Source organism: Oryctolagus cuniculus, chromosome 6 (genome assembly GCF_051225735.1).
Source record: "Oryctolagus cuniculus isolate XC-2025 breed Fujian yellow rabbit chromosome 6, ASM5122573v1, whole genome shotgun sequence".
In the NCBI taxonomy this organism is placed as follows: Eukaryota; Metazoa; Chordata; class Mammalia; order Lagomorpha; family Leporidae; genus Oryctolagus; species Oryctolagus cuniculus.
The window spans coordinates 134,210,059-134,234,060 of NC_142872.1; the positions used below are offsets into that span (position 1 = coordinate 134,210,059).

Below are 24,002 nucleotides of genomic sequence, written 5' to 3' on the forward strand. Positions count from 1 at the left end.
TCCAAGTCTTCATAAAGACCTTAGAGTAGAAAGACACTTATTTTATAAGCTTAAGAACTCATTTGGACTTCCTGGATATCTAGATAAAAATTCAAAACAACTGCCTATAGATTTTACAAACTTAGATGGAGTAATAAAATGTTTATTAAAAGGTAACAAATGGAAATTATCTTTGCTGCTTTTGAGATATTATTTTCAAGTCGACATCAGGCTTCTATTTAACTGTCATCAAGAAAATATTACAGTTTGCTAGATCATCCTGTACTAAGGCAGAATGATAAATGGAAAAAGAAACAGAAATAGCCCATGAAATGGTGACTTCATTACAATGATTACTTTCAAAAACAAGATTTATTTTATTGATGTGTCAGGTATTGTGCTATGCTTTTACAGACATGTTTATGTTAATCTCTTCAAAAACCCTGGAAGGCAGGTATTATTACCTTCTAGTAAATGAGATAATACAGGTCTTCTGTAAGGTCACATTATTAATAACTAGTAAAGCCAGAAATCGTATCCAAGTTTTAGAATTCCAAGGAATACAAATGTTTTAGCATATGACGCACAATTATATTAGGTGAAAAAACTAATTCAACAGTTTCTCGATGGTAAAAAACAGAAATAGCTTTTTTTTTTTTTTGAAAATTTATTTATTTATTTGAAAGGCAGAGTTACAGAGAGGAAGAGCCAGAGAAAGACAGAAAGTCTTTCATCTACTGGTTCACTCCCAAATGGCTGCAATGGCTAGAACTGGGTTGATCTTAAGCCAGAAGCCAGGAGCTTCTTCTGGGTCTCCCACATGGGCACAGGGGCCCATCTTCTACTGCTTTCCCAGGCCATAGCAGAGAGCCGGATCAGAAGTAAAGCAGCCAGGACTTGAACCGGTGCCAATATGGAATGCCAGCACCGCAGGTGTCGGCTTTACCCACTATGTCACAGTACCAGTCCCATAGCTTGTTCTTATATTTGTATCATATATTCATTCAAATCATTATTTGCATTCCTACAATATAATTGGGTGACTGGTAGTGACAGTTTCTTCATAAAAAACCATAACCTCATACATTTGCCTACTGGAATTCAATGATATATTTCAGAAGTTCAGCTGAGTTACAAAAATTTTTCTTCTTCAAATTAAAAAATACTTATTTCTTCTAATAAAAAATTGTCTATGCAGGTTATATTCATGTAATTAATCTTAAATGATTATAATTAAATGTTAAAGAAGTCTCAAAATCAAACAAGTGGACTGTGGGTTAAGTTTTGTTTTTCAGTGAATTGTGTTTAGTGTGCAGTTTAGGTTGATAATTTTTCCTCTGATGACACGTAAATATCTACTGATGGATGTTATGCTGCCAATTATAACTGTTTTCATAAGTGATAAGTCAAATTTAGCTCTTGATAACACAAAAAATTTCACTGTTATCATTTACACTCCTCAAAAATGATATCAACAGCTTTTTTTTATTTCCTAGGATTTTTAGAATGGGAAAATATAATTAATGGTATTATGATATGTTAGTCTATTTATGAACTAAAGAAAAACCCAGTAGCCAGTTTACACTTTTTATTATTCATTTAAAAAAACACACAGTGCAAACCTGATGTCTTATGCTCTATATTCAGGCTGAGTCAAGTTCGATGAATAAGAATCATAAATGCCATATCAAGCTCCTAAATCATTCCTTTAGTATATAAGATAGTACCTTAATTAGGATAATCAACATATTAAAACAGATTACTTTCATAAGTTTGATCATATGCTATCCATTTCAAACTGTACCACACTTTTATTTCTAATGAATCTTGATGAAAGAGCATAATGGAATAAAGCATAATTTCCTCTTGAGAATTCACAGCATACAAAAGTCTGTAATTTATGAGATTTCTATTTTCATTTATATGTAAGAATATTGCTTGATTTACTATTTTATTGAGAAAAGACTTAAACTGAGAAATTTACCTGAAAAAGTATTTTAAAAATTAATTATTTTATAAATATAAAGGCATAGAGAGGAAACAGCCTCACTAATGGAGGAAAAGATGTTGCCCACTGCAAGGGCCTACAACAGCCAGTGATGGGCAGGCTGAAGCTAATAGATGGGAACTCACTCAAGTTCTCCCCAGTGGGTGGCAGGAACACATGTACTTGGGCCATTACCTACTCTTCCCCAAGGTGTGCACTAGCAGGAAACTGGAATCAGGAATAGAGCAGGTACTTGAACCCATGCACTCTGATATTAGATGAAGGCATCCTAAGCTGTGTTTAAACCATTGTGCTCCACAAAGTTATCTTATCACAGAAAATGACATATTTCGCTTTCAAGATTACTATTATAAAGAAACTGAATGAAATAGAATTTTAAGGCCTCCTTTCTTTTTTTCTGAGGATAGCAAAGAAGTTACAACAGAAACTGAGATAAAATTAAGGTGAAAGCACAGATTTGGAAAGGCACAAACCAGATTCAGAAATTTCTCCTAGTCTGAAGCATTACAACAGATGCTACATGTAGGCAGAATTAAGGGAATCTCTTGTATCATCAGTGGCCTAGATTACATCAGCACTGATTCAATCTTTTCCATCTCCTAATTTTAATGGTTCTGCTTTCCCAAAGGCTGCAGTAATTTATCCCATGGGTTCTCAAAGTAAGTAAAGTTTAAACAGAAACACTGTGTATGTGTTCTTCATTGTATTTTCTACTTGTTAATACTATCCCTATCTGTAAGGGTCACAGTATCTTCAGTTCCACATCCAATGAAAATGCCTTGCATACTTGTATATTCACTACTTTGTTGCTGAAATGAAGAATGTATGTGATCTGTGAAATAAAAAATGAGTAATACATTTACTGCTTTAGTCTAAAGTTTAACCAAAATGAATTTTGCTGACTCCATGAGAGAAGATCTATAGCCAAATTAAATTTGCCAGAAATATTTTACATCATAAAATACTTCAACTATAATTTTATTTTTCTTCTTAGATCAGACTAGAGCAACCCTTCCCCAAACATGTTTTTAAAATAAAAAAATTACAGTAGTTCTTACTTTGTAATATGCTTATTCCTTCAGAGATTTACTAAGAAGGAGAAAAAAAATTCTTAAAATGATAATGAACACTAGTTGAGACTCATATGCCAAGACATTCCAGTAACATATTTTTTATTTAAAGACACAGATAATACAGTTAAGAAACAAGTTTGGCTTTTGGGGGTTTTGTTAAGAGTAATTAAAAGTAAAGATGTTGTCACTTTGAAAAATAGGTGAATTACCATTTCCTATTGACTTATTTATCGATTGGAAAAGACAAATGGGATTACATCAACCTGAGAAGCTTCTGCCCTTCAAAGGAAACACTCAGCAAAGTGAATATGCAACTGACAACATGGGAGAAAATATTAGCAAACCATGAAACTGATAAAGGATTAATATCCAGAACATATAAAGGCCTCAGAAAATTCAACAACAACAAAACAAACAATCCAGTTAAGAAATGGACAAATGACTTGAACAAGCATTTTTCAGAAGAGGAAATTCAAATGGGCAACAGATACATGAAATAATACTTGGGATCACTAGCCATCAGGGAAATGCAAATCAAAACCACAATGAAGTTCCACTTTACTCCAGTCAGAATGGCTCTCATACAGAAATCAACAAACAATAAATGCAGGCAAAGATGTGGGGAAAAGGTACCCTAATCCACTGTTGGTGGAATACAAACTGGTTTAGCCATTGTAGAAGACAGTATATCTAAAAGCTGAAAATAGTCTACTATACAACCCAGCAATCCCACTCCTGGGAATTTACCTATACAAAATGAAATCAGCACATGAGTTATCTGTACCCTCATTTCATTGCAGTTCAATTCACAATAGCTAAGATATGGAATCAACCCAGATGTCCATCAACAGATGACTGGATAAAGAAATTATGGTATATACATGGAATACTATTCAGCAGTAAAAAATAAATAAAACCCCATCTTTTGCAGCAAAATGGATGCAACTGGAAACCATTATATTTAGTGAAATAAATGAGCCCCAAAAAGTCAGATACCATCCATTTTCCCCATATGTGGTAACTAATAGAATACCTAAAATGTAATGTATTGGAGTGAAATTGACATTTAGAAATTTGACGATTGTTTATAGTCCTTATCTCTACTGTTGAGGAATAGTGGTTTTTTTTTTTCATATTTGCTGAACTCTTAGAGTAGGTTTAATCTTATGAGTATAAAGTAAACTGAAAATGGATCTTTGTAAAACTTAAGAGTGGGAATAGGAGAGGGAGGAGGAAGAAGGGTTGGAGTGTGGGCAAGAAGCAGGATAGGGTGGGAAGTATCACTATGTTCCTAAATCTGTATATACAAAATACATGGAGTTTGTATACCTTAAATAAAATTTTTTACAAAACAGAAAGACTTAAGACTTTATATGCAGTTCTCAAACTGTCTGGCATTTGGCATCAACTCAGGCAGAAGCTGTCAATTTTTTTAAAGATTTATTTATTTTTATTTGAAAGGCAGAAATATAGATATATAGGCAGGCAGGCAGATAGATAGATAGATATATCTTCCATCCACTGGTTCACTCCCCAAATGGCTGCAATGGCCAGGGCTGGGCCAGGCTGAAGCCAGAAGCCAGGAGCTTCTTCCAGGTCTCCCACATGGGTGCAGGGGCCCAAGTACTTTTGCCATCTTCCATTGCTTTACCAGGTGCATTTGCAGGGAACCTGATCAGCCAAGACTCAAACTGGCACCCAGATGGGATGCTGGCACTATAGGCGGAGGCTTAACCTTCTACACCATAATGCCAGCCACTGAAATAGGACTCTCATAGGGATGGGAAATGAAGGTGGAAGGGTAGAGAGAAAGACAAGCAACCTAAGGGGAGCTGATGAAAGCAGTTTCCAGGCTGTCAGGGAGAGAGGCCTTCACTATGTTTAGTCAGTCTCAGGGAGGTATGATTACCCAGAACAGGGCCAGAGGTAGAATGGGTGCTAAGAGATGTGACTAGGGAGGGAATTTAAGAGAACCTCATGACCTAGAGACCTTTTGAGACAGGTACAAGGTCTGTACTGGTAACTAGTGGGCCAAATGTTCTCTGCAATGCCTTGAGACTACACAGGCAGGAGTGATAAAGGAAGGGAATGGTTGTGCTTGTTAATAAATGGACAAAGCTGATAAACAGCCATTACCCATAATCATTAGTCTACTCCAAAATTAAAGATAAAGGACTGAAATAGCAGAGAAGCCTCCAAAACCCCACAGAAGCATTAAAATCATTAAAATTAGTGTCTACTTCCTTTCCAATTGATTGGGGCACAGTTATCTGTTGTCATGTAAGAGTTTACTCTCAAAATTGGCAGCTTATATCAATGATCTTTTGTTATCTCAGAGATCTTGTGGGTTAGAAATCTGTCAGCTGCTTAGCTGGGTGGGTATGGCACAAGGTAGCATTTCATGAGTTTGCAGTCAAGATTTCAGTTGGATCTCCAGCCTTGGGTAGGGCTACAGAACCAATACTGAAATGTGTCACATAATTCGTAAGTTAATTCTGGCTGGTGCAGAGTCTTTCCTTGCCATACGAACAGTGTGGAATGCTTGAGTGTCGTCATGGCAGCTACCTTTCCCTGGAAATATCTAAATCAAGAGAGAATATGGCAGCAGCCAGAGTATTGTTTATGACCTAGCCTCAGAAGTTACAATCCATCACTTCTGAAAGATCTAATTGATAACACAGTGCAGGAGGGGTCACATAGGGTATGCTAACCAGAAATTAAAAATCACTGGAGACCATTTTAAAGGCTCCTCCACCGTCTGAACTTATCTTGTGGTTTGCAAAATATTTTGAGAATAAATTCACTCAAGTCAGAGTAGCACTGAAAAAGGCAGCTGCAGCAGGGCAGTGCAGGGCCAACCTTGATTGATTGAGATTAAATTTTGATACTTCAAATAAGTTTTATAAAAATGCAAATTTTGCTCCTGCACATCTGAACTTGTTCTGAGATTTGTAACTGCCTGAATTAACTGCCAAAGTTTTTTTCTTTTAAAAGTCACTAGTCTTCTGTTGGTACAATTATTTTCTTAAAAGAGACAATCGTTGAATACCTTTGCCATTCATTTCAGTCTAGGAAGCAGTTTTCCTCTTCCTAGTAGGTACTAATGTCATTACATCATTCCTCTGGCATCCCAGAGCATGGACCTCTTGTAATTCCCTCGCAGAAGAGTATCTGTGCAGCACAGCAGATGCTAAGTGGAACTGTCTTGGCATTCAGAAGGATAGTGAAAGTTGACCTTGGGGGTCTGCTGTATTCATTTTTCAAACCTACAATCAATTATCTATTGCTGGGGGAAAATACTAATTAAATATTTAGCTCTGCTTAAGTTTATTAACAAGCAACCATCAATGATCGTATAGCAGCTCACCACTGAATTATCAAGGGACTATTAGAGTGCAATGTCTTTCGAATTTTCTAAACTCTGTAATTATTTTACAAATGTTGCCATTTTCAAAGCCATATTGCTATTCTTAGGATTTTTTTTTAAAAGAAAGCTTATTTATTTGAAAGGCAGTTAGAGATAGAGAGAGCGAGCAAGAGAGAGAGAATGTCTTTCATCTGCTGGTTCACTCCCCAAAAGGCTGCAAATGCCAGGGCTGAGCCAGACTTAAGCCAGGAGCCAGGAGCTTCCTTCAAGTCTCCCACATGGATGCAGGGGCCCAAGGACTTGGGGTGTCCTCTGCTGTTTTCCCAGGCACTTTATCAGGGAACTAAATGGGATGTGGAACATCCAGGACTCACACCTGTGCCCAATATAGGATGCGAGTGTTGCAGGTGGTGGCCTTACCTGTTATGCCTCAACACCAGCCCCAGGAAAATATTTTAAAAATTCCAAGTCACCTGGATATATTTGACACATAACTGAAAAGAAGAAGAAGAAATACGAAGTTTTAAATAATTTATCAGTGGCAGTAGTATTAATATCCACCCATGAAAAGAATGATTCTTGATTTGTGTCTCACAAAAAAACAAGCAAATTGGAGTCTGCACTGGGGCACAGCAAGGTACGCCATAGCCTACAGTCCCCGCATCACATATCTGAACTGGCTCAAGTCCCGGCTGCTCCGCTTCAGATCCAGATCCCCACTAAGGCTTCTGGGAAAAGCAATGGAAGATGCAAGAAAGAACTTGCTGTTCAGCTACAATGAGTGTATGAAGCTTACAGTCTTTGGCTATTAAAACCTTCAAGATTTAACTCAACTTTTGATCTGAGGTCATGCCCTTCTTGGGATGGTCAATAAAGGAGCATGTGGGTGTACTACATCTGGCCATTTCTGCCTAATGGAAATTTTTCTATGGGCAATCTTTGCTCAGGAGTTCCTCATTGAGTTGGCCGATACTTTCTCAGGGCCAGAGTATGGTCTGAGGTTCTCATTGAAAAGTTTCCCTTCTACTTTCACAAATATCACATATACATCATGGTCTAAAGGCTCTCCTTAATCAATCCTGTTTCCCTCCCCTTTTATCTTTCATATAGTGTTCCCAACAAGAATCTTGCTTTCCTAACTACATCTCAGTATCTGCTTCCCAGATGACCAAAATAACACAGCTACTGTTTGCAAGGAACCTATTACGTGGCAGATTGTATCATAGTGTTTGGAGAAGTTATTTAATTTCTCCTAACTGTTGTAGTGTTCTAATAATTTAATGAAATAATCTGTAAAAGAGCAATTTGTACAATTCCTGGTATATAGTAAGTACTCAATAACTGGTATATAACTTCAAGAATATTATTATGCCAGAATCTGGGGAACATTGTGTTTATCATTTATGATACTTGTTATAAAAGCAGTAAGTATTATCGTGCTCATTTACATATGAGGACACTAGGGTTCAGTAAATAACCTACTCAAGCTACTTAGTTTACATGGCTAGACTGTGTAACTTGGGATTAAAACCCAGCAAACTCTGTAGAAGACAGCAATATATGTTGGCAAATCCATTGCTATTATGCATAATGTAAAGGGGCTCCACACCCTCAGTGGCATGGTATGTACAATTGGTAACTAATATAGAATATTTTGGGGATTTTTCATAAATGTAAGCGTGTACTTTTAATTTCCACAAAATACAGGACATTAAAATATGACAATAGGTATTAGGCCAAACATTTGCCTAAAAGCTTAGAAGAGCAATATATCATTGCTACTCCCTGATGAGTACCAATCAGTTATTATTTTTGTGGAATGGTCCTCTGTGTAGGTTTGTCCAGGGTTTTCTCATGATTAGATTGTTTAAAATTCCATAATCTTGCTATCAACTGTAATTACCTCCCTCTAATGTTCCCCTCTCCTCACATCAAATGTTCATTTTAAAGATTCGAAAAAAATGTGATAAACATTATGAACAGAAGGAAATTAAAGTATGTATTTTAAAGCTGGATTTCTAATGAGGAAGCAGTAATCTGCACTAAGCAACAGCTTTTGAAGCACATACATATTGTTCTCTATAGTTTTAAGATAAAGAACATAAAATGTTTAAAATTATGTCACAAAAAGTTTGAGACCATGCTGTTTCCTTGTGACTAAGATGGCGTGGGACTGGTGGAATGGGTATAGTGGATGAACAGTTTTTTTTAGAGATATAATGTCAGGAAACTAGTGTTTTCCCCCAATCAATCCATGGGGTTGATCAAATAAGCCTGCTTACATTCAAAAGAGGATATGACCTATGATTTGAAAGATGACATGGGCACTTTATGCCCAACGTTGCCATTGATCTTCAAGCTAATTTTATTCAAGAGTGGTCAGCATGACCACAGGAAGGAAAAGATGACCAGTAAAGTAAATGGCATTGTAGCTTGGTGACAGGTTAAGGTAGCTTAGAAGTCTAAGAAAATGACTTAGTCACTTTTTTTTTTTTTTTTGACAGGCAGAGTGGACAGTGAGAGAGAAAGACAGAGAGAAAGGTCTTCCTTTGCCATTGGTTCACCCTCCAAAGGCCGCCGCGGCTGGTGCACCGCGCTGATCCAAAGGCAGGAGCCAGGTGCTTCTCCTGGTCTCCCATGGGGTGCAGGGCCCAAGCACTTGGGCCATCCTCCACTGCACTCCCTGGCCACAGCAGAGAGCTGGCCTGAAAGAGGGGCAACCGGGAAAGAATCCGGCACCCTGACTGGGACTAGAGCCCGGTGAGCCGGCGCCGCTAGGTGGAGGATTAGCCTATTGAGCCGCGGCGCCAGCCAAGACTTAGTCACTTGTAATAAGGATGCTGCCACCCAACCACCAGAGAGAGGGACTGCTCAAAATGAAAATTACATCTATAACTGAGTATCACGTGATTAAAACATGTATAAGTTTGTATTCAATATATTCTTGCATTAGTGTGTTTTAATACACTCATTAGGAATATGTATCTTTATTTATTTATTTGAAAGGTAGAGTTGCAGACCTAAGAGGAGAGATAAAGAGTTATCCTTCCTTACTCCCCAAATTGCTGCAACGGCCACAGCTGGGTCAGGCCAAAGCCAGGAGCCTGGAGCTTCGTCCAGATCTCCCTTGTGGGTGCAGGGGCCCAAGCACTTGGGGCCATCTTCCACAGCTTTTCCCAGGCTATTAGCAGGGAGCAGGATCAGAAGTGGTACAGCTGGTACATGAAGCTGTGCTCATATGGGATGCTGGTATCACAGGTGGAGGCCTAATGTGCTATGCTACAATGCCAGCTGCAGGAACACATATCCTTTAAAAACATTTTTCAAACAATTTCTGGTCCTAATGTAGAAAGTAGAGTCCAGATGGTGTTTTAGTACCATCAAGTCACTGTAGTTGTACTTAGGGACTCCTGGATATTTGGTACACAGATGTTTATGAAAATACATTTTTACACAAGTGTTAACATTTACACAGATATATGCATCAGAACAGAATATTCACCTTGGGGAAATTAAACAAAAATCATTTGAAATGTGGACTCTTAAGTATTGTTATAGATCTCAAAGAAACAGCTCTAATTTATTGCTCATGTGGGAGATATTCTAGATGTACTTTGCTTTTCACAGTTACAACTATGGCACAACAGAGTAATTATCAGTTTTTGAATTCTGTGAAGGACCAAAGTTTTCTCACTGGAAATGTTTCCAAGAGACTCTTCTTTCTAAAATATATTTGGACAGGGAATGAATGACTGGCATTTTTTTAAAGAGATTTACTTATTTATTTGAAAGGCACAGTTACAGAGAGGCAGAGGCAGAGACAGAGAGATCGTCCATCTGCTGCTGTTTAATTTTTTTTTTTTGGACAGGCAGAGTTAGACAGTGAGAGAGAGAGGCAGAGAGAAAGTCTTCCTTCCATTGGTTCACCCCCCAAATGGCCGCTCCGGCCAGCGTGCTGTGCCAATCGGAAGCCAGGAGCCAGGTGCTTCCTCCTGGTCTCCCATGCGGGTGCAGGGCCCAAGCACTTGGGCCATCCTCCACTGCCTTCCTGGGCCACAGCAGAGAGCTGGACTAGAAGAGGAGCAACTGGGATAGAACCGGCACCCCAATTTCCCTAGATGGCTGCAATGGCCAGAGCTACACCAATCCAAAGCCAGAAGCTTCTTCCGGGTTTTGCATGCTGGCACAGGGGCCAACCACTTGGGCCATCTACTGCTTTTGCCAGGCCATAGCAGAAAGCTAGATAGAAAGCAGAGCAGCTGGAACTAGTGTCCATATGGGATGCTGGCACTACAGGCAGCAGCTTTATGCCACAGTGCCTATCCATGGCTGGCATATTTTAAAATGTATATATTGGGGCCGGTGCTGTGGTATAGCTGGTGAAGCCACTGCCTGCAGTGCTGGCATCTCATGTGGATGCTGGTTAGTGTCTTGGCTGCTCACTTATGATCCAGCTCTCTGCTATGGCCTGTGAAAGCAGTAGAAGATGGCCCAAGTCCTTGGGCCCCTGCACCCACGTGGGAGACCTGGAGGAAGCTCCTGACTCCCAGCTTCAGGTTAGTGCAGCTCCGGCTTTTGGAGCCATCTGGAAGACCTCTATTCTCTCTCTCTCTCTCTCTCTCTCTCTGCCTCTGCCTCTCTGTAACTCTTTCAAGTAAACAAATAAAATCTTAAAAAAAAAAAACCAAAAAAACAAAAAAGTAGATTTTTCAAGTGGCAGCAAACTTGGAAAAAACTAGAAATGCTAATATTTTAGTATTTGTTGGGTTGTTAAAGGAGTATAAGCTCTTGTTTTTTTCAGTGGGAAACAATACAATACATAAACAATCTTTTAAAAATTAATAAGAATAATGTTTGTTCAGTGGATTTTTAAAGCAATTTCATACAAATCTGGCTCTCAGGGCCTGGTGTTTTGGTGTAGAAGGTTAAGCTTCAGCCCTGTGCACAGGCATACCATATGGGCTCCAGGTGGAGTTCTGTCTGCTCTACTTGCAATCCAGCTCCCTGCTAATGTGCCTGGGATAGCAGTGGGAGATGACCCAGTGCTTGGGCTCCTGCAGCCACTTGGGAGACCCAGATGAAGCTCCTGGCTCCTGCTTCATCCTGGCCCAGCACTGGGCTGTTGCAGCCATTTTGGGTGGTGACACAGCATACAGAACATCTCTTTCTCTGTAGCTCTACATTTTAAATAAATAAAATAAAACTGAAAAAAAAATTGGCTTTTAGTAAATAAAAATGTATGGAAAATTTCCTTGCTTATGTTACATGTCACAGTAAAAAAAATCTATTAACATGAAATGAAGATAAGTATGTTATATTTCCCCTTAAGTTTTTAAAAAGGGATTGCAGTTAGGATCCACTAATGAGAAACAACATGATTTAAAGCTATGGTACATTCTGTATGAGAGTTGTAGTGAAATCAATTTATTTTAATGGACAACTATCATAGTGAATAGCAGTTGAAAACCTACATAATGTGGGACATTTTAATTCACTATAATTAAGAGGGTACATAATGGACAGTAGAGTCTAAATAAATGATTTGATGAAAATGCTGGATATTATAAAAGTGGTGAAAATGGTACTATGTTCTGTCCTGTTAAATAATGTACATTTTGTAAATGCAATTAAAAGTTTATTAAATTTAAGAGGATTCTTTAGTCTCTCATAAGATCTGAAGATATTAACTGAATTAAGTAAACCATAAAAGAGATACACTTTCAAGTGCTTTGTGGGTCAATCTGGCTTGGTAAACAACTGAACTTTGTCCCATTTCAAAAAGAAATGTGGGCTTAATTTAATGGTATTCCTGTATGATCCTTGTTGATTCTGATTAATGATCACTGAAACACAAGATAGCTTCACAGAAAAATGATGTCATAGATGACATTCATCTGCCATTTTCATGTGTCTCTGAGATCACTACATGAGATAATGTCCCCATAGCATTTAGCACATTATAATAATGCATGTACTAATATAAACTAAAATTTGGCTGTCTGGAAATTTCCTAGGTATTTGTTTCCTATTTGGGCAGTGTTCAGAGAAACTAGGTTAAATATTTTTAACTTAAGAGAGTGGAAATTCTTTTTCAAATGAATCAAGGGCAAAATATTGAGACATCTTGTAAAGATGTAGTTATAGAAGGTAAAGTTTGGGCTGGCACCGTGGCTCACTAGGCTAATGCTCCGCCTTTGCGGCGCTGGCACACTGGGCTCTAGTCCCGGTCAGGGCGCCGGATTCTTTCCCAGGTTGCCCCTCTTTCAGGCCAGCTCTCTGCTGTGGCCCGGGAGTGCAGTGGAGGATGGCCCAAGTCCTTGGGCCCTGCACCCGCATGGGAGACCAGGAGAAGCACCTGGCTCCTGGCTTCAGATCAGTGTGGTGCGCCGGCTGCGGTGGCCATTGGAGGGTGAACCAACGGCAAAGGAAGACCTTTTTCTCTGTCTCTCTCTCTCACTGTCCACTCTGCCTGTCAAAAAAAAAAAAAAAAAAAAAAAAAAGGCAAGAAAAGAAAAAAAGAAGATAAAGTTGATGTCTATGTTTTCAGGTTTATGATTTTATTTACAGAACATTTTTCTTTACTTACAGTTACAATTAAATGCTATAAAATGTTAATGAAGAGGCTGGCACGGTGGTTTAGCAGTTAAAGCTGCCACCTGCAGTGCTGACATCCCATTTGGCTGCTGGTTCAAGTCCCAGCTGCTCCACTTCTGACCCAGCTCTCTATTATGGCCTGGGAAAAGATGGCCCAAGTGCTTGGGCCCCTGCACCCTTGTGGGAGATCCGGCAGATGCTCCTGGCTCCTGGCCCTGGATTGATCTAGCTCTGGCCGTAGTGGCCATTTGGGGAGTGAACCAGCAGATAAAAGATCTGGTTCACTCTTTCTCTCTCTGCCTTACAAATAAATAAATACATAAATGTTTTAAAAAAGTTAAAGAAAAATATAGAATTTTTGTCACTGACACACTAGTTTTTTGAGTGCACCCATGGAAGGAAAATTTTATTAGACAGCTGAAATATCATAATTGATAAACAATCACTTTCCCCACCCCAAACGGTACTAATGATGACAAAATTTCTCTAAGATACATTTTTATTGTAAATATTTCATCTTTCATCTTTGATCTAAACAACTGATCTCCGTATGAATCACTCATTCTGTTACTAATTAGTGGCTAAAATTTGGGCAAATCATTTCACTTCAGGGCCTCAAACTGAGAAACACAATCTTCATGGGTCTTTTTTAAACTATAGATCATGACTCTTTTTTTTTTTTTTTTTTGGACAGGCAGAGTGGACAGTGAGAGAGAGAGAGACAGAGAGAAAGGTCTTCCTTTGCCGTTGGTTCACTCTGCAATGGCCGCCGCGGCCGGTGCACCGCGCTGATCCGATGGCAGGAGCCAGGTGCTTTTCCTGGTCTCCCATGGGGTGCAGGGCCCAAGCACTTGGGCCATCCTCCACTGCACTCCCTGGCCACAGCAGAGAGCTGGCCTGGAAGAGGGGCAACCGGGACAGAATCCGGCGCCCTGACCGGGACTAGAACCCGGTGTGCCAGCGCCGCAAGGCAGAGGATTAGCCTAGTGAGCCGCGGCGCCGGCCGATCATGACTCTTATTAGTATGTTACAACTGTATTTTTTTTTAATTTGACAGGGAGAGTTATAGACAGTGAGAGAGAGACAGAGAGAAATGTCTTCCTTCCATTGGTTCACTCCCCAAATGGCTGCCACGGCCGGCACTGCGCCGATCCGAAGCTAGGAGCCAGGTGCTTCCTTTTGGTCTCCCATGTGGATGAAGGGGCCCAAGCACTTGGGCCATCCTCCACTGCCTTCCGGGGCTACAGTAGAGAGCTGGACTGGAAGAGGAGCAACTGGGACTAGAACCCAGTGCCCATATGGTATGCTGGCGCCACAGGTGGAGGAGTAACCAAGTGATCTTCTGTATATGAAGATAATTAAAAATGAATCTTAATGAAGAATGGGATGGGAGAGGGCGTAGGAGGTGGGATAGTTTGGTGGTGGGAGGGCGAGTATGGGGGGAAGCACACTATAATCCAAAAGTTGTACTGATGAAATTTATATTTATTAAATAAAAGCTTTCTATATAAAAAAAGAAAAAATGTTCAGCATCACTACCTGACAGGGAAATGCAAATCAAAACAACAATGAGGTTTCATCTCACCCCAGTTAGAATGGCTATCATACAGAAAACAACAATATAAATGCTGGCTAGCATGTGGAGAAAAAGGCACCTTAATCCACTGTTGGTGGGAATGTAAACTGGTAAAGTCACTATGGAAGACAGTATGGAGATACCTCAAAAATCTGAATATAGATGTACCATATGACCTAGCCACCCCACTCCTGGGAATTTATCCAAGAGAAATGTAATCAGTAAATAAAAGAGTTACCTGCATGCCCATATTTATTGTAGCTCAATTCACATTATCTAAGACATGGAAGCAGATGAAGACTGCATAAAGAAATTATGGGAAACGTACACTATGGAATACTACATAGTAGTTTAAAAAAATGAAATCTGGTCATTTGCAACAAAATGGATGAAACTGGAAAATATCATATTAGTGAAATAAGCCAGTTCCAAAGGTATGAACACCATATTTTCCCCTGATCTGTGAGAACTAATAGAGCACCTAAAATGAAATTACTAGATGTGAAATTGACACTTAGAGAAATGATGACTTGAGCTGCCTTTGTCTTCACTTTTGAGGGACAGTTTTGCTTTATTGTTTTTTGCTTTTCTTCGTATTATTTGTTGAACTCTTTATTTAACACTGAGTTAATCATATGTGTACAGAGTCAATTTAGGATGTATCTCAGTAAAAAATAAGAGTGGGAATAAGGGAGGGAGGAGGAAGTTTGTAAAGCCGTATAGTTCTGCATGCATTCCTACGGACTTACTCCTAAGTGTACAGTAAAAAACTTGCCATGGGATGCCAAATTCCATTACGCTGGGTGCTAAACATGCCATCTTAAGTGCTACAGTGATCATATTAAGTGTTAAAGTGAACATATAGATAGAATTAAGTGTCAAAGTGATCATATAAGTAGGATCAAGTGTCTAGTAATAATACATAGAATTAAAAAGGACTGTTCCAAAATGGGAAGCAGTCCACAGAGCAAACTCACAATTGACAAACCCTTTAAGTAACCCTCTGACCTCAGAAACAGCGCTTAAAACTTCCTGGTCTGGATGAGAAGCCCGTGAGAGTATTTCAGGCATGGAAAGCCAAGACACTGTGGCAAAAAATGTTCTACATGTGAGTGAGATCCCAGTGGAAAGAAGTGGCCATCAAAGAAGGATGTTCTTTTCTCTAAAGGGAAGACAGCACTTCCATTTTGCTAATGGCCTATTCTAAATACTGAAGGCTTCAATAGCTTGGGCAGCTCAAGAGAAGATCCTTGGGTGGTCACTGATGTCATACATAAGAGTGTTAATTATAAATTAACAACAGGAGTCACTGTGCACTAACTCCCCATGCAGGACCTCTGTCCTCAATGAGTTATATTATGAGCATTAACTGTAACATAGTTCTGTTTGTGTGTGTGTGTGTGTGTGCGTAAATTGTTGAACTCTTAGTATAGAGTTGGTCTCCATACAAAGTTAACTGAAAATGAATGGGACACAGGAGAACGGGACTGGGAAGAGAGGGAGGAGCAGGGGTAGGAGTGTCAATGGGAGGGTGGGTATGTTGGGAAGAATAACTATATGCCTAAAGTTGTTCTTACAAAATTTGTATTCCTTCAAAAAAATTTAAAAAACAAAACAACAACAACAAAAAACCTAGTTATTTATTTGTTTATTTGAAAGGCAGAGAGGCAGGAGTCTCCCATCTACTGGCTAACTCCCCAAATACCTCCAATAGCCCAGACTGCGCTAGTCTAAAGCCTGGACACCTGGAAATCAATCCCAGTCTCCCACGTAGGTGGCAAAATGCCAGCCACATTGGCCATCAACTGCTGCCTCCCAAGGTGCAGCAGGCTGGATCAGGGAGTGAAGCTGAGACTTGAACCCAAGCATTCTGTGGCATAATGCAGGTATCCGGAGCACTGTTTTTCTGTTTAACACGTATTTTTAGCCTTCTTTACTCACTTGATGTACCTTTCCTCTCTAATTTCATATTTACATTGCTTCCAGGAGTAAATTCATGTGTTTTGGCTTGCAAAATTAAAACAAAATTCTTTTTTTTTTTTTTTTTTTTTTTGCTTGCAGCCCAGACATTTCTCCCTAGCGCGACAGGACTAGGTCCAAAGGTTCCTGAAAGCAACTAAGGTGGTGAGAAAGGGTGGGGAAGGAGGTTCCTTCTGAAGGAATAAAGAGAAGCCAAGCGTGGGAGAGTCAGAGTGTCATTCGGACATTCACTCATTACTAATGACCACTGACACACTGGCAAGGCTTACAGTTTCAAATCCGGAGTTGGAGACAGGGATCGAGTAATTAGAAACACGCATGAGGAGTGTTAACTAAGGCTGTAAGCTGGCGGGAGGGTGTTTACGTGACTATTAACAAGTCCAGGCCACAGGAACATGAAGGCTAAAGGCAGATTCCTACTCAGTTCCTTCAAAAGACTTAGTGAGAATCTTGGAATTTACCAATTTTGTAGGACATTAAAAAGGAAAGGGTCAGAGAATCCCTTTAGGGAAGGTGGGAATCTGGTGTTCGGGGCTGAAGGCTGAGTAGCGGCAGGCCATGCGGGCAACAAAGTACTCACTGGAGAGTATGAAGAGAAGGAATACACAGATGTAGGGAAAAATGAAAAACCGGAGGTGAAAGACATTAAAAAAAAACACAGCATTTATTAAAATACACGCTAAACAGAAAACACCTCACCAACGCCCGGGAATCCTCAGGCTCCGGGTGCGCCGCGAAACGCCGGGCAAGCTCCGCCCCTTACTCCTTACGCCCCCACCACAGAGCGGCGCACACGTGCGCGGCGGGTACCGCCCCCTCCGTCCTCTGGACCAATTAGAAGTGGTTTCGTAATCCGCCACCTCCCGGTCGCGGGTTACGTGACGGCGTCTCCCCGCCCTCTCACCCCGCTGCCTCTGGGTTTTGGGAAGATGGCGAAGATCTCGGAGCTTTACGATGTCACTTGGGAAGGTAACTTCGGGCGGGGCGGGAGCAGAAACATGAAAAGTCCGCGGCAGGTATTCGGGACACCCGCTGCCCTCGGAGAGTTGGGCTGTCCGGTTTCTCTTCGGTACCGGAGCAGCGCTCTCTTGACGGGCCAAGCTGAGGTGGAGGTTGAGGCTGACCCCTTCCTTGGCCCAGACACGAACTCAGTGGCGTTCCCCACCGCGTCGGCTCAGCAGTAGACTGAGCGAGTTACTTCGGCGCCAGTCCAGCCCCCGGGGCAGCTTCCGTTTCTGAGGCGGGAGGGAGCAGGTACTGGGGCTGTGACACTTCTCTTGGGGTTGCTGGCAGCGCGGGGAGCTGGCTAGGTGGCTGCTGAAGCTTCTTTGGAGCCATGAAATACAGAGGCTTGTGAGGCCTTGTACTGACTGAGGTGTAAGGCTTACAGCTCTGCAGTAAAGATGTGTAGAAGGTGCAGGTGCGTGAGCATTCTCTGTCGTGCCACTTTACATTTTATTTTTTCCTCCAAACCAGGTTTATACTTTTTCCACTTTTTGTTTAATCTCTGACCCTCTAGCCCTGAAACTACAGTTATACATAGAACACATTTCCTTCTTACTCCCTACTAATAATTCCTTTTCTGAAGGGAAAAAGAACTGATTAACTCTGGAACATTTGTGACAGACTTCTTTCTCCATCCTGAGTAGCATCATGAGTTGGTTAATTCAAAGAATATTGTGATTTTTGTGATAGGAAGACTTATTGTTCATAAAAGATGTATGCAGTAGGCTCTGTAAAAAATATAGAATGTATGATTTATATATTAGGTCTATTGAAAGCTCTTGATGTTTGTAACATACTTTTATTAGGAGTTTGTAGGTGGAAAGAGAATTTAGAGTTGTAAGAACAGTATAAGCAAGTTTTTTGAGAATATGGTATTTGTGCAAGACATGGAAAAGAGTACAATGCTGGGTGTATACGTTTGAGAGAATTTTAGTTGTCCATGCTTACTCTCCCTTCCTCCCGTCTTAAGTACTTTAAACAACCTCAATTTGGTTTGCACACCCTACTGCTCCCCTAAGGTCTCTAGGGAGACCTAAGGCTGACTCTGGTATGTGTGCTTTATACATCTGTACTGCCTTTGCTATTTTAGCTCAGTCCTTCTGAAAAATTCTTCCCTTGGCTAGTTTGTTTCTTTCTTAAAACTTTATTTATTTATTTGAAAGGCAGAGTTACAGAAAGAGAAAGATATCTCTTTTTTTTTTTCAAATATTTTACGTATTTGTTTGAGAGGTAGAGTTATAGACAGTGAGAGGGAGAGACAGAGAGGGGTCTTTCATCCGCTGGTTCACTCCCCAAATGGCTGCAATGGCTGGAGCTGTGCCAATCTGAAGCCAGGAGCAGGAGTTTCTTCTGGGTCTCCCATGTGGGTGCAGGAGCACAAGCACTTGGGTCATCCTCCACTGCTTTCCCAGGCCACAGCAGAGAGCTGGATCAGAAGAGGAGCATTCGGGACTAGAATTGACGCTCATATGGGATGCTGGCTCCACAGGCAGAGGCTTAACCTGTGCCACAGTGCCTGCCATAGAGAGATCTTTCATCAAATGGCCACAATTGCTGGAACTGGGCTGCTCCGAAACCAGGAGCCAGGAGCTTCTCTGGTTCCCCATGTCGAGGTGTAGACCAATGAAAAGAGCCATTGACTTTATTCTCAAGTACTTGGGCCATCCTCTGCTGCTTTCCCAAGCACATTAACAAGGAACTGGATCAGAAATGGAGCAGCCGGATTCAGACTGGTACCTAGTGCCTGTATGGGATGCTGCAGCTTTATCTCCCATGCCACAGGTCCAGCTCCTTCCTTATGTCATCTTTGCAGGTTTTCTTCTTACCTTTCAGACTTCTCTGACTTCTCTTTGCTGAATCTTCTACTTCATTTTATGCGGATAGTTTTCCTTAGCCTTTTCTTAATTTGTCATCAGTGGTTATTAAGCTTGAGATCAATAGATCCCTGACTGATTCAGGTATAGCTGTTATGGTCTGTGAATTCCATAGAATTATGTGCAAAATTGAATGTCTTTGTAAAGATGCAGGTCTCCCACATGGGTAGAGGGGCGCAAGGACTTGGATCATTTTCTGTTGCGTTCCCAGGCCATAGCAGAGAGCTGGATTGGAAGTGGAGCAGCTGGGACTGTGATGTCCGCACTTCAAGCAGCGGCTTTACCACCTGTGCCACAACCTGGTCCCTCCTGTTTATCTTTTAAGATAGAAATCTTGGGTCTTTGTAGTTTGGAAAGTACAAATATGTATGGGAAATAGATAATAATCAGATTCAATAGAGTATACGTTTTGTGAAGATCATTTTTGCAAGGTATGAGCTAGAATGGTGCCTTGAATGACTATTTTTCAGAACCATTCTTCTATTTGAGAATAAAGTCAGTGGTTCCTTTCATTAAACTTAAATTTACATGTTGATGTAGCACAGGACCTTTTATTCAATGGAGATACCCTGATTGAAATTATTTGCTATGTTTAATAAACCATTTTCAGTTTTTCTTTTAACATAGAAACATAAAGACCCCACTTGGGCAACAGTGTACAAATGTTTTAGATTTTAATTTTCCTTATTATATTTTTAATTAAGACAGCATATCTAATACAATAGCAGTTTTTCAAAGCTATTTACCTTTATGGAATCTTCAAATCATCCTATTTTGTTTCATAGAAATGAGTCCATGTTTCTTTACTCAAGTTTTCTTTGGCTTATATTTAATTATTCTGTATAGTTATATTAAATTTAACTGTCATGGACTGGTTTGAATACACAAACAGTTAAGTTTTTAAAATGTAGCAACTGATGGAAACAACCAAGAGCTCGCTGATGAAGACCAACTATAAACCAAGGGCGTTCATATGACTTCTTGTGAACATCAGTAGTAGACTTTACAGAAAGAAGTTTTTTGAGTTGATTCTGACTGGGTGATGGTGAAGAGAATTTGTACTGAACTTGTTAGCTCACCCATCATATTTTAATTACTTGTTTACCTTGTTTACACATATAGCTCTTAATCCTTCTGTTAATGAGAGTCAGGGACTATGCTCTCAATAGATGCTGGTTGGCTTAATAAATAGAATTTAAAATATAAAGTTGCTTTTGAAGTTTGATTCAGTGATATCTGTAGTACTGGTAATAAATAATGAAAATTACTAGATATTTTTCAGACATCATTTTGTTTAATCCTCACATGTGAAGATTTTTTATCCTTATATGAGATTATTTTTATTCCTGTTTTATTGGTGGGAAGTAAACTAGAGAAGCAAAGTGTCTTGTCTAGTGTAACACAGCTGGTGAAAGGGATAATTTTTTTTTATTTTATAGAAAACTTTTATTTAATAAATATAAATTTCATAGGTACAACTTTTGGATTATAGTGATTTTCCCCCCATAACCACCCTCCCACCTGCAAACCTTCCCATCTCCTACTCCCTCACCTATCCCATTCTTAATTAAGATTCATTTTTAATTATCTTTATCTATAAAAGATCAACTCAGCTGGGGCCGTGGCTCAATGGGCTAACCCTCCGCCTTGCGGCGCTGGTACCCCGGGTTCTAGTCCCGGTCGGGTGCTGGATTCTGTCCTGGTTGCCCCTCTTCTAGGCCAGCCCTCTGCTATGGCCCGGGAGTGCAGTGGAGGATGGCCCAAGTGCTTGGGCCCTGCACCCGCATGGGAGACCAGGAGAAGCACCTGGCTCCTGGCTTCAACGCAGTGCACTGGCCGCAGCGCAGCGGCCATTGGAGGGTGAACCAACAGCACAAAGGAAGACCTTTCTCTCTGTCTCTCTCTCTCTCTCACTGTCCACTCTGCCTGTCAAAAAAAAAAAAAATCAACTCTATACTAAGTAAAGATTTCAACAGTTTGCACCCACAGAGACATACAAAGTATAAAGTACTGTTTGAAGACTAGTTTTGCTGTTAATTCTCATGGTACAACACATTAAGGGCAGAGGTCCTACATGGGGAGCAAGTGCACAGTGACTCCTGTTGTTGATTTAACAATCGACACTCTTATCTATAACGTCAGTAATCACCCAAGGCTCTTGTCGTGAGCTGCCAAGGCAATGGAAGTCTTTTGAGTTCACATACTCTGACTTTATTTAGCCAAGGCCATAATCCAAGTGGAAGTTCTCTCCTCCCTTCAGAGAAAGGTACCTCCTTTGATGGCCTGTTCTTTCCGCTAGGATCTCACTCACAGAGAGCTTTCATTTGGGTAATTTTTTGTCACAGTGTCTTAGCTTTCCACACCTGAAATACTCTCATGAGCCTTTTAGCCAGATCTGAATGCCTTAAGGGCTGCTTCTGAGGCCAGAGTGCTGTTTAGGGCATTTGTGATTCTATGAATCTGCTGTGTAAGGGATAAATGTTTTTAGACCACTTTCCCCTATTAAATTATTAACTGGTCATGCTCATCCACCCAGGTTGTCGTTCTGCTGTTCTTGGAGCATACCAAGTTAGAACTTATATTTGGTATTTATGACTGGCTCCTCTGTTCCCTGCACCCCCCTCCCCCAATTTAAAAACTATTCCCAGAGATGCCTTCTTTGAGCATCCTTTCTAGACATTCCTCTTTCCCCACAATCTCTTAACTTAATCAACACAGTCCTTTAATTTCCTTCATAAGAGTTGTCACAGTCAATTTGTATGTTTTGCTATCTTTCTGCCCTACTATAATGTAAACAATATGAGATCAAAGACTTCATTTTGTTACTTTATCCCCAGTGCCCAGATCAGTCCTGGCATATATGTATGACAGTCAGTAAATATTAGTTGAATGGTGAGTAACTACAAAGGCAGTGGTCCCATCATTATGCTGTACTACCTGAAAAGTAATAGGAATTGTTGATATCTTAAGAATTTAAATTGTGTAATAAGTGAACCTTTTACAAAATAACTGTAGTGATTTACAGGTTGTTTTTGGGTAGAGATAATAGTTGGGAAGCTGTTTTAGGGTGAGAGAGCAGTTGGGAAGCTATCCTAGCAATTTTAGCATGGTACGATGAGAGCCAGGGTTTGGATAGTAGTGGTAGAAATAGAGTGAAAGGTGTAAATCTTAAAATATTTCAAAGAGTCCATAGGACTTAGATATCAAAGGAGTAGTCAGAAACAGCAATAAAATTAAAATCTTAAGTCATTTAACAGAGGTATAGTGAACAAAAATGGAAGGCACTTTTTTTTTTTTTTTTGACAGGCAGAGTTAGAGAGAGAAAGGTCTTCCTTTTCCATTGGTTCACCCCCAAATGGCCGCTAGGGCCGGCGCTGTGCTGATCGGACGCCAGGAGCCAGGTGCTTCCTCCTGGTCTCCCATGCGGGAGCAGGGCCCAAGCACTTGGGCCATCCTCCACTGCCTTCCCGGGCCACAGCAGAGAGTTGGACTAGAAGAGGAGCAACCGGGACAGAATCTGGCACCCCGACCGGGACTAGAACCCGGTGTGCTGGCGCCGCTAGGTGGAGGATTAGCCTATTGAGCCACGGCGCCAGCCCGAAAGGCACATTTTTAGGAAAAGATGATTTCATTTTTCTGATGTATTAAATTTAACATAGTGGACTATCAAAGGCAAAACGATGTTTCAAGAGATTATTTTTACTAATAATCTTTTGATTAATGTATTTATGGCATTTCTGAAAATACTAATATATGACAAATACTTTTACATTGTAGCAACATCTAGAGTGTGTTAGTGTCAACCTTGTAAGTATAATTCAAGATGTCATAAGTTAAATACCATTTATTTTATAAAATTTATATTTTTTTTCTCTCTCTCTCTTTTTTTTTTTTTTTGACAGGCAGAGTGGACAGTGAGAGAGACAGACAGAGAAAAAGGTCTTCCTTTACCATTGTTTCACCCTCCAATGGCTGCTGCAGTCGGCGCACCGCGCTGATCTGAAGCCAGGAGCCAGGTGCTTCTGGTCTCCCATGCGGGTGCAGGTCCCAAGGACTTGGGCCATCCTCCACTGCACTCCCGGGCCACAGCAGAGAGCTGGCCTGGAAGAGGGGCAACCGGGACTAGAACCCGGGGTGCTGGGGCCACAGGCGGAGGATTGGCCTAGTGAGCCACGGCACTGGCCTAAAATTTATATTTTCATACATAAACAATGTTTATTGTTTTGAGTCCAGATGTTAAGTTTTTAAATAATGTTTGACTATGTTAAATCGTTCTTAGAAGTTATTAAGAAGTCTGTCCTTTATTACCATAGTGTTTTTCCGCAGTTAGGAATAACTTTTACAAATTAACTCATGCTCAAGTATACTCATACATATACATGAATGTTTGAGAGTGTGTATAAACTGAAGCCAAAGCTTCCTTAAAAACTATGCTTAGTATGAGCAATGAATTCTATGCATTCTGTTTCTTTTTTTTTTCATCATCAAATGCTGAGGGAAATTCACTAAATTGATTTCATACCCCACTAATGTGCTACAATACATG

The 24,002-nt window shown here is 40.4% G+C and overlaps 1 protein-coding gene and 1 long non-coding RNA gene across 18 annotated transcripts in view; one reads left to right on the plus strand and one right to left on the minus strand.

Moving 5' to 3' along the window:
- Window positions 1-17,409, minus strand: part of LOC103348112 (uncharacterized) — a 210,480-nt gene extending 193,071 nt beyond the window's left edge. For all 17 annotated transcript variants that reach the window (XR_016235882.1, XR_016235873.1, XR_011389296.2 and 14 more), the window contains exons 1-2: window positions 17,277-17,409; window positions 6,848-6,921 (exon numbers count right to left, since the gene is read on the minus strand). This is a non-coding gene — a long non-coding RNA (uncharacterized LOC103348112). The remainder of the gene's footprint in view (window positions 1-6,847; window positions 6,922-17,276) is intronic.
- An 84-nt stretch (window positions 17,410-17,493) lies between these two features.
- The window catches only part of EMC2 (ER membrane protein complex subunit 2), a 59,954-nt gene continuing 53,445 nt past the window's right edge, over window positions 17,494-24,002 (plus strand). Inside the window, exon 1 of the mRNA XM_002710733.6 lies at window positions 17,494-17,546. Coding sequence (XP_002710779.1) covers window positions 17,507-17,546 — 40 coding nt within the window. The 5' untranslated portion in view covers window positions 17,494-17,506. The remainder of the gene's footprint in view (window positions 17,547-24,002) is intronic.